General features: G+C 31.2%; 3 protein-coding genes and 1 long non-coding RNA gene across 8 annotated transcripts in view; 3 read left to right on the forward strand and 1 right to left on the reverse strand.

The window, feature by feature from the left end:
- Positions 1-34: 34 nt before the first annotated feature.
- LOC138187001 (uncharacterized) lies at positions 35-2,573 on the reverse strand. Its single transcript, XR_011175053.1, has 3 exons — positions 2,431-2,573; positions 775-2,344; positions 35-151 (listed from the first exon to the last, which is right to left on the reverse strand). It is a non-coding gene; the product is annotated as an uncharacterized LOC138187001 (long non-coding RNA).
- On the forward strand, positions 2,389-5,780 carry LOC138187000 (axoneme-associated protein mst101(1)). 4 transcript variants are annotated; one of them, XM_069127411.1, is made up of 2 exons: positions 2,389-3,130; positions 3,568-5,780. In XM_069127411.1, the coding sequence occupies exon 2, from the start codon at positions 3,786-3,788 to the stop codon at positions 5,052-5,054; it is 1,269 nt and encodes a 422-aa protein (XP_068983512.1). In that variant the 5' UTR covers positions 2,389-3,130; positions 3,568-3,785; the 3' UTR covers positions 5,055-5,780. The 4 variants fall into 4 exon arrangements, with proteins under 4 accessions (XP_068983512.1, XP_068983513.1, XP_068983515.1 ...); XM_069127412.1 differs by having other exon boundaries at positions 2,389-3,112; XM_069127414.1 differs by having other exon boundaries at positions 2,410-2,431.
- Positions 5,781-6,365: 585 nt separating this feature from the next.
- Positions 6,366-9,342, forward strand: LOC138187115 (diphthine methyltransferase). Its single transcript, XM_069127596.1, has 4 exons — positions 6,366-6,576; positions 7,956-8,555; positions 8,614-8,743; positions 8,979-9,342. The coding sequence occupies exons 1-4, from the start codon at positions 6,366-6,368 to the stop codon at positions 9,340-9,342; spliced, it is 1,305 nt and encodes a 434-aa protein (XP_068983697.1).
- A 761-nt stretch (positions 9,343-10,103) lies between these two features.
- The window catches only part of LOC138186996 (uncharacterized), a 43,709-nt gene continuing 38,894 nt past the window's right edge, over positions 10,104-14,918 (forward strand). For both annotated transcript variants that reach the window (XM_069127401.1, XM_069127402.1), the window contains exon 1: positions 10,104-10,266. The gene's annotated coding sequence lies outside the window, so the exon portion shown is untranslated. The remainder of the gene's footprint in view (positions 10,267-14,918) is intronic.

Genomic DNA, 14,918 nt, shown 5'->3' on the forward strand with positions numbered 1-14,918 from the left:
TAATTTAAAAAACAGATACACTGGGATAATGATCAACGATAAAAGAAAATAATATTCATATGTTGAAATATACATTGGAATTAATGTCCTGTTATAATCACCTCTACAGATTATAATTCATGTGATCGAGTATTCAAGACCTATGTGCAACCTGCAACAAGAAAAGGATATTTTGTAGAAGTTTTCACTTCTTTTACCAATATAACTAAGTCTCTTAAAATGATGGATTAGATTCTAGAATAAATTATCCAACATTTACTATTTATTATGTTCAAATTTATACACAATATTTATATATTGTAGAGTATCTACAAAATACAAATATTTTAGAAAAAGTAAAGAACTGAGAAAACAGTTTGTATCCTAAATAGTTATGCTTTATATATACATATACATACATTATACAATGTCTTATCAAGAACCTTTTGCTAAATTAATAATAATTTTTATTTTCTCTAGTATATGTCTATATCTTAATATAAACTAACTTGATAAAATTTCTTGGCAAATAAGATTGGCAAAGATTACTAAATACTATCAGGTATTAGTAAAATTATATTTTGCGCACTTCCCGCATAAACGATATCGATATCTATAAAAATTAAAGATGTAAGAATTGTCGCCAATTAATTCCGAGTTCCTATTTCGGGAATAAATCACCTTGAGATAATAATATGTGCACGACAGGAGAATACTATCTCTGTCTAATCTGCTATAAATCGTGGCTTAAAAATTTTTTCGCGAACAATAGAAAGATTCTTAGTCAGATCTTACGTGCAACTATGACGATATCTTCCTCCTCATAAGTGTTCATAATAATTGCAAATATTTGAGAGCGATAAACGAGTGAAAGGCATTAGAATGCATTAACGCTAGTGTTAATACGGAATTAATTATAATTTATAGTCGAAATGCACGTAATTCGAATATTTAACAACGGTATCCACGACGGTTCGCCATTTCAATGATTGGTTTCTGAATTATCCACGCTTGCGCGTATATCAGTAAGAAAAGAGAGGTAAATTCAAATAATTTTATGGGTGATTTTTTTTTTCTAAACTATATACCATTATTATTATAAATATATATTGTTATTGGAAGACGGCATTGTATGTAAATTGAACGAAATGAACAATTACAAGTGGAGTAGAAAAAAAGGTACTTTGCAATTAAATAAACAGGGTAATCCAATAAAAGAAAGGAAAAAGAATAGACACAGACTATTAACAAAACCTCACGAAACAGAAGAAGAAGCTATAATTCGGAGATTTCACGATGCACAAAGAATGGCAAGATTTCGAGCTAGAAAGAAGAAAGCTTTGGAGGATGTGGAGGCACTTAAGACAGAATTAAACAGAAGAAATATTACTTTTGAAACTGTTGACTCTATTGTCTCCATAGCAAAAATGAAACAACATCAAACATATTTCCCTATAAAAAATCCATCAATCGTACATTCAGCTTGTGAACAAAGTAAATATTCCCAATTATTGAAAGTCATTGAGGAATTAGGAAGGAATATTAAATTAACATATGCTGGTAGTAGAATTTCAGTAGAGAGATTAAAACTAGGTATCATAAAAGCCAGGATGCTGGTAAAAGAATGCTTACTGGAAACAGAAATAAATTCACAGCAATAACTAGCAATATATAAGTAGACATAATATAACTTATTGTTATGATCCTATTAGAATGTACAAATATCTTATTTAAATTTTGTATAGAGATAAATATAGCAATATTACGAGAGTAAAACTCGGAGATCATTTACTGTTTGAACAATAGCAATAATTGTGAGTGTTATGCTCATAGACGTTTCTCTTCCATTAACAAATGATAAAACGCAAAAAGAATTACCTTCACTACTGAGAAGGATATAAATGCTATGCAATACATGATCATTAAAAATAAAAAGAATTCGTTGATATAGTAACAATAATACTCCATATAGGTTATGAAAAAAACACGTGTGAATAATAACCCTTTTACATACGAAAAATAAAATTTAATAAAATTCTACGACGATTAACAATGGTATTCCAATTAATAACAATGCCCCATATAATTAATATATGAAAACTTATTTCCGATATAAAAAATAAAAATTTACTTGCTTAAATTGAACAAACTAACTTTTCACAAATAAAACACGTCGGCTAATTTGTCTAAATTCATATTGGCAAATACAAAAACGATAGAATTCGAAATAATGCCAATTGGTCTCATAAGTTAATCTGTATCATTATACTCAATTATCACGTAATATTTGAAAAGTGTTTCGCAATAAAACTTCATTGAAAACGTATCTTCCCGGCAAGTTGACCGTTAAGTCTCACCTTGTCGTCTGAAAGAACCGAAAAGAAAGCTCGTCAACATTTTCTCATTCTCTTAAAGGAAACCGGTCTTCCGAATCGTGAAAGAAAGACTTACCGTGAGTCGAATATATTCCTTTTTCAAGAAAACATTTATGGTGTATTTTTGTTAATCGATGGAAAAAAGAGGAGTCGTATCGTATCGCCATTCGCAGAGACGATAGAAACGGTCGAGCATTCCAAGCATCTTTGTAGATTCTTTGGAGACAATGTCGTATATTTTAAGACGCGGCCGGTTTTGGTCAATTGTTTTGCGGTCTCTCAGGTCGTACACCTGTCCGTCGTGAAGTTGCAGACGGGAGTAGGAAGGGGTTATGGTCAATAAACGCAACCACGTCACACGCAGCCTATCGGCGACCCCGCTTGGCCCCTTAAAGTGGCTCCGAACGAAAATCTTACATGTCGGCCGATATTGCTTTTGTGCGTTTGTCTGCGATATATCTTAAGAAAAACCGTATCAATTCACCTAGAAACAATAACGACGTATGTGTTTCACCATAAAGAAGATGCTATTATAAAATGGCAACGGTCCAAGACGTGATTTAGCCTCGCACCGGGTTAATCGTGCGTTTCAGTGAACTGACCGAATTGCATCCGCCATTGTTGTGATTGGTGAACGTTTCAGAGAAGACGGCGTTCTTAGATTGACGCGCATGCGCGTTGCGTGCTACTTGACGACGCTCTTCTTTCGAATTTTGGGGAGACACACGTACACACACGAAATCGACGTGGGGGCACAGGTAGCAGAGCACGCACACGCACGATATAACACCTACATACAAACGTATTTCGAAAACAGTATTCGCCACTCGATTTTTGCGCACGTGCTGTGAAATTTTTTCGAGCTTGTTACCCGCGTCTTTTCTAGACATACCAATTAATATTCACGTTATTCGCTTTCTATACGTTAAATAAAAGCAGTTCGAGTGTTTCTTAAGAGAGAGTCCAGGTTGATGTCATTTTCTTTCCTTGTGCAGACAAAATTTTTGAACGTTATTATCGTTAATCTTGTTTAAACGAGAATTTTCGTAAGTTCGTAATCACGGCATTCTAAAATTTAATCGCGCCTAAACAAAACGAGCGATAACAATGTTTATTGTGCTTGATATTATGTAAATGAAGCATTCTTATCTTTTATGGAAGTGTCTGATCAGATGTATTCTAACCAATTTTATGATTTTCTTTTTTATTGCAGATAATTTCCAAAGTAAAGGAGTAATAATAAGGATCATTTTATATATGAAGAAATATGTAAGAACAATTAGTAGAAATAGCAAAAGGAAAGCAAAGTTACTTACGCTTAATCAATAACGCATGCACGAAGTATATTTTTTGAAAGGTTTGGTATTTGAAATTGACAAAAATGAGAGTCCATATAGATGATGATATCCATACAGTGCTTAATTGCATGTTATGCCTAAGGCTAAGAAAAAATCTTACCTTAAAAAGGTAAGAGAAATGCGTGAATATAGAAGACAAAAATTGAAGGAAGAAACATTAGAGGAACGTACTATTAGATTATATACTGCTGCTGAGAGAATGAAGAACGCTAGAGCTAAAGAGACAGAAGAGCAGGCAGCAATAAGAAGAATGCAGGAAGCTCAGCGCATGGCCAGGCATCGTGCTAAAAAGAAGCGCTGTTTAGATGAAAACTTAGCACGGGAAATTTCGAAAATTGCTGAGCTGTCTAAAATGCCAGATGCAGCTACGATAGCTCAAATGTCAGAGATGAATATGAATAAAATCTCTGCGGAATTGAAACAAATGATGGAAAGAGGAAAAGTACCAGAACATATAGTTCAAATGGCTCAACTTGCGGAGTTCAGCAAAATGACTGAATTGAATAAAATGTCTCAGGATATGGCTAAAAGATACGAGATGGAAAAGATGGCAGAGTATGCCAAGACAACAGAATACATGAAGATGCAAGAAATTGCAAAGATGTCTGAGATTGCCAAGATGAACGAGATGGTAAAGCTCTCAGAAATTGCTAAATACAATGATATCACGAAAATTAACGAAATTGCGAAGATGAATGAAATGATGAAAATGTCTCAAATGGCAAAAATCAATGAAGTTCAAAGAATGAATGAGATAGCCAAACTTAATGAAATGGTGAAGATGACGGAAATGGCGAAATATAATAATGATATAACAAAATTAAATGAAATTGCGCAAATTAACGAGATGGCTAAAGAAATTGCAAAGATGAATGAAAAAACGAAAATGACCGAGATGATTAAAATGGCAAATATGCAAAATGACATTACAAAGATGCCTGAATATTCGAAAATGGCAGAAATGGCAAAATTAACCGAGTTGGCTAAATTAAATGAAATAACGATAACGAAATTAAATGATCCACCACCGCCACCAAAGGTACCAGAAATTCCTCGAATCCCTGAACCTGTGATTACTGTGCCAAATCCAAGAAATTTGCAAAATGTTCAAACTGTTCAAGTAGCGCAAGCTAGCCCATCCAGTACAATAAACTTTCCTACTGTGCCTGGTCAGGGTAAATATGCTCAGTTACTGGTTATTATCGAGGAGCTTGGAAGAGACATTCGCCTTTCTTATGCTGGAAGTCGCAGCGCAGCTGAACGCCTGAAGATGGGTATTCAGCATGCTCGAATTCTTGTACGAGAATGTCTACTGGAAACAGAACATAACGCGCGGCAATGATCTGCCGATATACTTAGTAATTAGATTTTTAGTCGATTATTTTACAAAGTAATACTATGTACATTGTATGCAGTACAACAGTATATTTTAAAGGGAGTGTCTTAGCATCCACAAAAACGTGTATAGAATATATAACAATTATTATTTCTTATTATATGATCTTACTAGTTTGTATGTTTAATAAAAGAAAGTATGAGCAGCTAGTTGTTTTAAATAATGGGAAGATTAAGAAAGTAATAGCTGTATAACTTAATATCACTTTCAATAATCAATAAAATGATTTAAGATATGCACTTTTGTGGATGCCTAAAGAAAATTAATCAATTAATAGCGCATAATACTGAATATAAATTAAATGACACGAAACAGATTCGTTTTTCACTTTAGTTGATTATTTTTATTAGAAAGAATGTAAAGATGACCATTTTCTATGCGAAGATTCAAATTATGAAGGAATTATTCCTTCACATTAAGTTCTTGATTAGTGAGTAGGAAACATAATATTAGGCAGGGAGAATTTGTACACTGTGAAGAGCCTTCATTTATATTTTCTAAGGAAAGTTTATTACTGCATTTTTTGGTTGAGATATGGGTACCTAGTAATTACCTACAATATACATGCAAGAAAAAAAAATTGATCAAACAAAATGTACCTACGAAAAGTATAATCCTTGAATATTACCAATTGCAAGGTATAACTAAATAAAAAAAAACAGTTTTGTACAATATTGTCTATTAATTTTATACCCTTAAATCAAATTTGTATACGTATTTGTAGTAGAATATGTAATTTGAATTTGGCGCCACATGTAACGGAATGTAGTTTCTAGCTTTTCCATAAAGCGCTGTTAAAATTTCAGATACGTGTATATATGTATGCAATAGTATGTACAATAGCGGTGGAGGATAAAAGTCAATAGATTTAAGAATTTTTTGAACGTTACGCTTAATTTTTATTTGTACTTATTTATTTACCGCGTAAAATTTTACTAACGTATTCGTTAAGGTGAGTTTCATATAAAATGTAAAATATAATTACATATTTAATTGAAGGTTATATTTATGTTTATTTTAATTTCACTGATCATACTAAAATCTTCTCGCATGATTGTTTTCAATTTTAAAAATTGTATTTTTTATATAAACCACATTTGCTTTTCGTATATTAAAAATTAATATATTTGCGAGATATAAGTAGTACATTGATGAAATTGTAACAGTCGTCTTGTGATATCTAGCTTATTATAACTTAGATTCTCTTCATAAATTATTTGTTAGGATATTTATTTAAAAAAAAGACAGTTAGAGAAGATGGAAGAGGAACGAGGAAATGTAGAAGTTTCAGCAAAGGTTACAGAGCCATTAATCAATGTACCAAATCCAAGAGCTCTTCAACAAACTGTTCCTTCTCTACCTGGTCAATCAAAGTATATACAGCTGCTTAATGTCATAGAAGAACTTGGTCACGAGGTTAGACCTACCTATGCTGGCAGTCGTACTTCTATAGAAAAAATTAAGCGTGGTATTGTACATGCACGTATCTTAGTTAGGGAATGTTTAGTTGAAACTGAAAAAAGCGCTCGTCAATAGGGCAAAAATTTAAAATAATTTTTACACATAATAATCTGTAACTGACCAAGTACTCGAGAAGTATTTAACTATAGCGTAAAATATCTTATATATTTTTTGCCAAAGATGATACTGCATATGTATCTTAAAAGATGAAAGAATCAGATAACAATTTATCTACCTCAAACTTCAAATTTTAATTGAACAAAAAGATCATTAGTGTGAATAATAGTCATTAATTAAACATAGGAAGTAATTTTAATTATTTTCTAAAAACTTGTTTAAAAAATTATGCATCATTATATAATTATATATTATTTTATATAATAACAATTATTTATTCCTTTTTATATTATCAAAGAGAGTACAATGGAAGTAGCCATTAGATGCTATAGTTTATTAGTTGCAAGGTAATTAATTTTATGCGAATAATGAATGCATAGGATATTCCATAGCCAAAATTATTCTTTTATATAATAGTCCCTGATAATAATGACTGATTATTGAAATGTATCTAATAATGCATTTTATATTAAGAATGAAGAATGTATGTATCAATTTTACATAATAATTTTAAAGTAAAATTTTTAATTACATTATTGATAGTACAAATATATTATTCAAATGCAATGAAGGTAAATAGAAACTGATGAAATTAAGTTACAAAGAACCAATATAGTATTAAATCTTAACAGTATATATTTAGAATAAGATTTGTATGAGTATATTGTGACGTACTTAAATAACTATGTGTTATGAAAATATTTAAAGTGAGAAGATGAAAAGTTCCTATAACATGTAAATGATCTTTGCTCAGAAATGTATGAATTTACTACGTATAAGAAAAGATGATCATGTCTTGTTCCTAAATATTAATTATGATATGATCTCAATAATAACAACACACTCAGACCAAAAAGTACAAGTTATATGTATGTCAAGTTTTCAATGCAAATAAATAGATCAAATAGGGTTTTTATAAATATTTATCACAATTTTTTAAACATAATTTTTTTAACATAATATTTAACAGAAACCAACTTCATATCAAATGTCTTCAAACAAATTTTTATCTTTAATAAGAATAATAAGAATAGTAAACATAATTGGAAATAGCAATACAACATTACATACAAATGTAATTGCGTGAAACCTTAAAAATTTTGAATTTGTAATAATTTAAATATTGTATGACGTATTTATATATAGTTTTCATTAATTGTAATATTTATACAAATAAAGGTTTTTGCGTGTGAATCCCATAATATCTCCCTTAAAATAATTTTAATGTTTTTAGCTTAGAACCTTCAAATTTATCATTTCGTGTTACAGATTACAGAAAGTCAAGCATGTTCCGTACTTTGGATACTTTCGATACCGAATTTTCCGCTGATTCAGTTGAATGGTGTCCAATAGATTCCTTCAAAGATGTATTTGTTTGTGGAACGTATCAATTAATGAAAGACGAGAATTTACCATCCAATGTGTCATCAAAACGTTTAGGAAGAATTTATCTATTTCAAATTGTACAAAATGGACGCTTAATAATATTGCAAAAATTAGAAGTACCCGCTGTATTGGATATGAAATGGGCGCATGTTACATTACAAAATAAAATTTTACTCGGTGTTGTAAACTCTTTAGGGCATTTACAAATTTATCAACTTAAAAATGATAACGAAAAGATAACTTTAGAATTATTAGTGCAGAAGAGAGTTGGCGATGAAGTACTTGCATTATCTTTAGATTGGTGTACCGGAAGATTGATGAATGAAGTCAGTTTAAAAATAGTAGTTAGCGACTCAAAAGGTTTCGTTTCATTGTTTGAGTTAAACGAAAATGAACTTAATGAAATTAATTCATGGTCAGCACATGGATTTGAAGCATGGATTGCAGCTTTTAATTATTGGGACACAAACATCATATATAGCGGTATGGAAGTAAATGAAATCAAAATTTATTTAAAAAATTAACAATAATTATATTTAAGGTGGCGATGACTGTAAATTTCAATGTATTGATACGAGGATAAAGACTCGGGTTTCAAATAAAGTTCACGGTGCAGGCGTTACAAGTATTCATAGTAATGCAGCGAGAGAATTTTTATTATCATCTGGAAGGTGCTGTAAAGCTTAAAGTACACTAGAACTTCATTTATCTGAACTCATTGAAAGATGCAATAATAATTCATCGATTCTCTCTGCTATTTATGATTTTCCGTTCATATAATAATTTATATTCAAATAAATGGATTCAATTAGCAGAAATTCATTTAGTTCAATAAATGAAGTTCTACTATAGAATAGTAATATTAATAAGATAACGATTTTGAATAAAACTCTCATAATGTTTTAGTTATGATGAAATATTGAGATTATGGGATACGAGAAATTTGAAGCAGCCAATTTCAAATATCAATCTGGGCGGCGGTATTTGGCGTTTAAAATGGGATCCCTTTAAGTGGAAATATTTGTTGGCTGCTTGCATGTATAGCGGATTTAGAATAGTCGACTGCAAAAATACTGAAATACCGTCTGTTATTGGCGAGTATAATGAACACGAAAGTATAGCATATGGGTGCGATTGGAGTTACTTAAATAGCGAAGAAATATCAGGACAAATACTCGAAAAAGAAACGCAATATGCATTTCTAATGACTACTTGTTCTTTTTATGATCATGTTTTAAAATTATCTGCATTATATTTAAAGAACAACTAAAGAATTTTCAATAAAGAAGAACCGAAAATTTATATATCTACAACAGGTAACTTTTATTGTAATGTGTAAAGTTCTTCTTTTATTCTCGATAATACTAATCATTTTTTTATTGTATTATTTTTTATGCACACATAAAAGAAGGTTAACCTATTAATCGGTGGGTTCTAATTTGTGGGATACAATATTTTCATTATTTATAAACCTCGTATCATTTCTGTTAAGTTATCTCATATTTGCATTTGCAAAAATTAAGATTGATTAAATTGGAATTAATTTCTCTTTATCAACTCTTAGTTTCATAATTATACTAGTTTTTTGTTAAGAAATGTTCCAAGAGATTAATAAGTTAACGAAAACAAGTTAATTTCGGTTAAATTGGTTTCAATCTTTAGAAATATACACTAATGTGATATAATTTATTTCCAACAGAAATGAAATGAGACAAAAATGTAACTATTATGTCCAAAAGATTGACAATTTAAGTGACGATTCAACTCTTTCCCAGTTAACAGGTTAATTAAGACAAAACAGATTTAGCTGGATTTTAATCTTTGGAAGTATAAGTACGACATAATTTATCTTTGACATTTGAAGTGAGGCGTAGAAATAATTATTATATGTAAAATATTGGTCATTTAAATACTTAGCAATCTCTTCCCCGGTTAACAGGTTAAATTTGAAGAGTTACGAAGCATGCGCAAGAAAAATTAAAGGATCCCGGCATCGCGTCGCTATTCGATGAACGTGGAATGGTTTAGAGAGTCGCTGGAAGATGGCAATGTGGCAGTGCAAGCTGCATTTCGCCGCGGCCAGTTCGATAAAAATCAGTCGTTCACAGGGGCTGTTTTGGCGTGGTGTCAGTGCTGTGATTTCTGTGACGAGTTCGCGTTCAGTTCCGCGGTAAATTATCAGTGATTAGTTTTGGTAAGTAAATTTTTATTTTGTCGAAAATTTCAATTTCTACATTCATTACCATGATCCATGGCATTGTGAATTTTTCTTGGCTCGATCAGTAAAATCAGCTGTGGAATTGTGCACGTCCTGTCCCTGTGGAATGACCTAGAAAAGATTTGGCGCGTATCCTTGCAAAATTTTCGGCCCCCTTCTCGAGAATCCTATTGAGTGACAAATATCAAGAATGCTCATTGAATCAAGGTTAGAATATAACGTTTGACGTGATAAACTTGCAGGGAAAGCAGAGCGACAGTTTGATTCCCCAGTCGTTAGGGACAGGCCGCTTTAGGAGAATTTAATCGAGTTTCGAGACCGTCGTTGGTCCATCGATTCATTAGCGAATTCATCTGAAAACCGTGGCCATTCAACGAGCTCTTTACTCTTTAACACAGTTACATTTTTCGATCATTTTACCGAACCAAAATTGTAGTTTTCTAACGTCGAAAAATACCTGCAATTTGGAAAATATTTGTAAAATCCATTGGTGTGTAAGATAAGAGATAGATTAAAATATAAAAATTGAAGAATCGTAGCAGGATTCAGGCTTCTTATTCGAAAGAATTGTTTCTAGAATGCATCACGCTACAGTAACAATTGTTTAAACAATAATTAGATCTTTTACATACACATAAATATTTATCTCTTTGACAAATTTTATATGACTTTAAACAAATTTCATATTCTGTTGTATGAACAGAAATTTTCGAATGGACAGAAATTAAAACAATCTTTATTGTTTTTATTTGTAATATTTTGAATGACTGTTAAAATTCTACAAGAAATATTCACGATGCCATCGTGATTTAACCAATTGTTTTTGGGTGGGGTGAATCTACGAATTGAAGCTAACCATTACTGACAAATTACGAAACAATTTCGGTTATTCGTATACATCAAATTTAGTTTCATATTTCGACCCTTTCAAGTTTGTTTAATTAAACGGAAAAATGATACATTGGTGCCGTTTTTTCTTTTTCGAACGCACAAGTGTCTCAAGCTTGAATCTCACTTGACAGCTACGGTTCTTGTTGGATACGGTGAAGGTTACTCAACAGCATATTAATTATTCTCCGCAGCTTTTCATCATTAATTTAGATGCAATATAACGGTCCCTTGGTTCTATACCACTATTTACCCATTCTTTAATTCTTTTACATTCAACGAATAATTCTATCAGGTAAACTGTTCTCATTTCTCACATTAGGGGTCGAGATTATGATCTGATATTGTTATTTTTCTTCATCATCTGCCTCATTGTTCCAAAACGTCGGTACTCTTAATCTTATGTGTATAATTATTTTTAAAATTTATTCGAATTGTACAGGGATACTGAATTTATCGTGATGGCCATTAAATCACGTAAATTGTAGAAAGTCTTTGTAGATTGATCTGACAGATTTAGAAATATTCCAATTTTTCTTGTGATATTTTTTATAATGGTATAACTTTTTCTTTACTTTGACTTTATATTACAAAATATCGATTAGCTTTGTTATTGTTGTTAGTTGATTTTCTAAACGATGGCTATTCTTTCAAAAGGATATTGGTCAGGGTGAAATAAAAATAAAATACTTTGCAATTATTGTTTTCAAGGTGTGAAAGATATACTAGAAATATTAATTAAAATAATCAATTCGTAATTTTTCATACAGATCCCATAGACTTACATCATTTATTTATATTTTTGAGTTATTTTTTGAAGATTTTCTGTAATACTTTTTAAGTGAAATTTGTTTTACATTATATATTTTTCATATATCTTTCATTTTGATTTCTTTATTATAAATTTATTTACTATTAATTCTGAGGTCCATTCGAATTGACCGCGTAAAAAGGTGGCGTAACAGGACTATTAAATTCTGCCTTTTTTCCCTATCAGTTATTAGTATGTTTGCAGGTTATGAGATCAAGGACGAGCAAGACATAGACATCGACCAGAAATTATATCCTTTATGGTGGTCAATGCTTATCAATCTTTATTTCCGTCTAAAAAAGGGGCGTTGTCTTTTGGGATATTTTGGATGAAATCGCATTCGGCAATTTCGCTACTTCTTTCTGATGGAGATAAAACAGTTTCATTCTTTTGCATGTCCGCGATGACGTATCTACGTGTCCATCATGTATATAGTGTATGTAGTCATATATATATATATATATATATATATATATATATATATATGATATATATACACAAACGTGCGTGTATATGTGTGTAGGATACTGTTTAATCGATTTTGTCTTGTACCAACGTTATCGTGTGAAAACGAAACGGTGTTGTCGAGAAACCAACATGGAAATAAAAAAATATGCTGTATTTATGTATTGTGCAAAAGTATTTATCATTCGTGCATTATCTTATCATTTTAGAAGAGATATATGAATGTTCGGCGATTATTCTATGCAAATAGATGTAAAACAGAATAAATTATGCATGTTACAGATATGTATCTTGCATCTACAGCTACTATCGATAAAATTATCGATAAATATCGGTAATAACTTTACCTTAAAGATAATTATACTGTAATATATCGTACATTGTAGTTCAGGTATCTAATGTTCGATTTATCGATATTGTAGCGATAACTAATTGATAGTTACACATATACTTATCGTTCTGATATCGATAAATGGAACAGAGATGATTGAAGTGATTTGTTTTGTATCCTTCTTCAAGTTAAAGTATTATTGATATGTCGATAGCATTTTGCTAGCTTCGTTCATATTTTCTCATGAAGATTAATTAGTGCATAAATAATTACATTAGGAAAATCTGTGAAACGATTTAATTGAATACATCTGGATAACGATAAATTATCTTATTATACATATTCCGTTTCTCGCGTTATTGAATTTTTCCTCTTTAATATCTCTCATTGTAACAAGGATTTAGAAAAATCCTTCGTGTTGAAACACATTTTTTAATCAAAATGTTTGGAAAGTATCTCTATTGAATCTGCTATATTAATTTATTGTTCGATACTCGTACACTAAGTTTCTTGAACTTCTCTCTTATGATTGCATGATGTTTTTTCTTTCATATTTCGTGCGTATACGAGTAGAGGCATGGTCCACGGCATGGGAAGGAAATGACGACGGAAGGGGGCTTCTTGTCTAAGATTCCTCGGTATGCGGAGCTCATTAAAATCGAAATTTTTCAATCGACGGACGCCTCGTTAATTAACGAATCGTTGGGTACGCGATTGGAAGAGTGCACGCTAATATAAGGATTATCGGTGAATTTTAAGTCCCTAGACATTAATACCGCGGTACTTATTTTCGTAAAAATTAACCGACGTTATTGTTGAACATCATAGGGGCGATTTGAAAGTTAATAAACGGCTGAACAGATATTTATTAGAAAATTAAAATCTAGCGAGAGAAATCTATTGGGGGAATAGCGATCTCTGCCTTCATAAATTAAAGAAATTTATTTTTAATTGAATATTGTGTATAACAGAGTTTTAATTGAAAATTATGTATCATAGAGTATAGAATGGAATAATTAAGAGATATACAGGATAAAGAGAGTTTAGAAAATTAGAAATCTAATAACTGTATGTGGCATTAAATTATTGTGTTATTTAATTTTAACTTTCGAAAGATTCACGTTCACAATTAATAATTTTTGTATCTACCCACCGTGTCCTTAATGTTTTTTAAATGCGAATACACGACGTTTAAGAATCATCAACTTCGCATTAAGTTGTGACGTAGATATCAAATCGAATCTCAGACTTGCAGAATTTATCATCAACGACGAAGGGAGAGGGGGGGCAGATTGAATTAGGAAACTTACTAGGTTTATTACTGGGGCGACGACTAACGGAAAATCAGAAGCTCGCGAGATTTACCGCTGACGCACACGAACCGATCTCTCCTACATTGTAAATTAAATTCCCCGTTTATGGAGAAATATCGTGGATACATTTTTATTCCGCTGCTCTATATGATCGTAACAAGTACGAAAATAAATTTATCCGACATATCCAACGAGGTTTAACAAACATCTATTGAAGAACATTTATTCGCTTAAAACAAATTCGGGGAATAATCTTAACTATAAGGTTAATGTTATTACGAATATACAATGACGGATAAAAGAAAGTTAAAAATTGATGCATTATAAACATGAGTAACTGGTGTGTTAAAAATTGTTTACCATACCGTGGTTATTTATTTGTTGCTCTTATTAAATATAAATGCATCTTGTAAAATTATAGTGTCTTTTTATACTTCTTATTCTATAAACTTTCTTCTATTGCTACTGTATTTATTACGAAGTGAGGTTAGGATTCAACAACCTTTTTTAGTTTATGCTACCGCAAGAAATCTATATTACAAACGTTATTATTAGAAGAGTACAATCGATCAAAATTTGTTCAACTATCTATATTCAACATAGAATGTATTTGATTATACTCGAATAATTATACGCAATCATTCAGTTAATATTTTAATATATTGTTTCTTAGGGCCTCGACTATTTGTTCAGAATGAATAAGAAGAGGAAATAGATGAAACAAGCGTTTGTACGATCGCGACGAATTGTCCAGGAAACCGAATCGCTCGCTGGAATTGCACGTTCATTCGTAGCATCCTGCTCTGCATCCTTCACGCGT

This window comes from Bombus flavifrons, chromosome 14, assembly GCF_040668555.2.
Source record: "Bombus flavifrons isolate JBK064 chromosome 14, iyBomFlav1_principal, whole genome shotgun sequence".
Taxonomy (NCBI): domain Eukaryota; kingdom Metazoa; phylum Arthropoda; class Insecta; order Hymenoptera; family Apidae; genus Bombus; species Bombus flavifrons.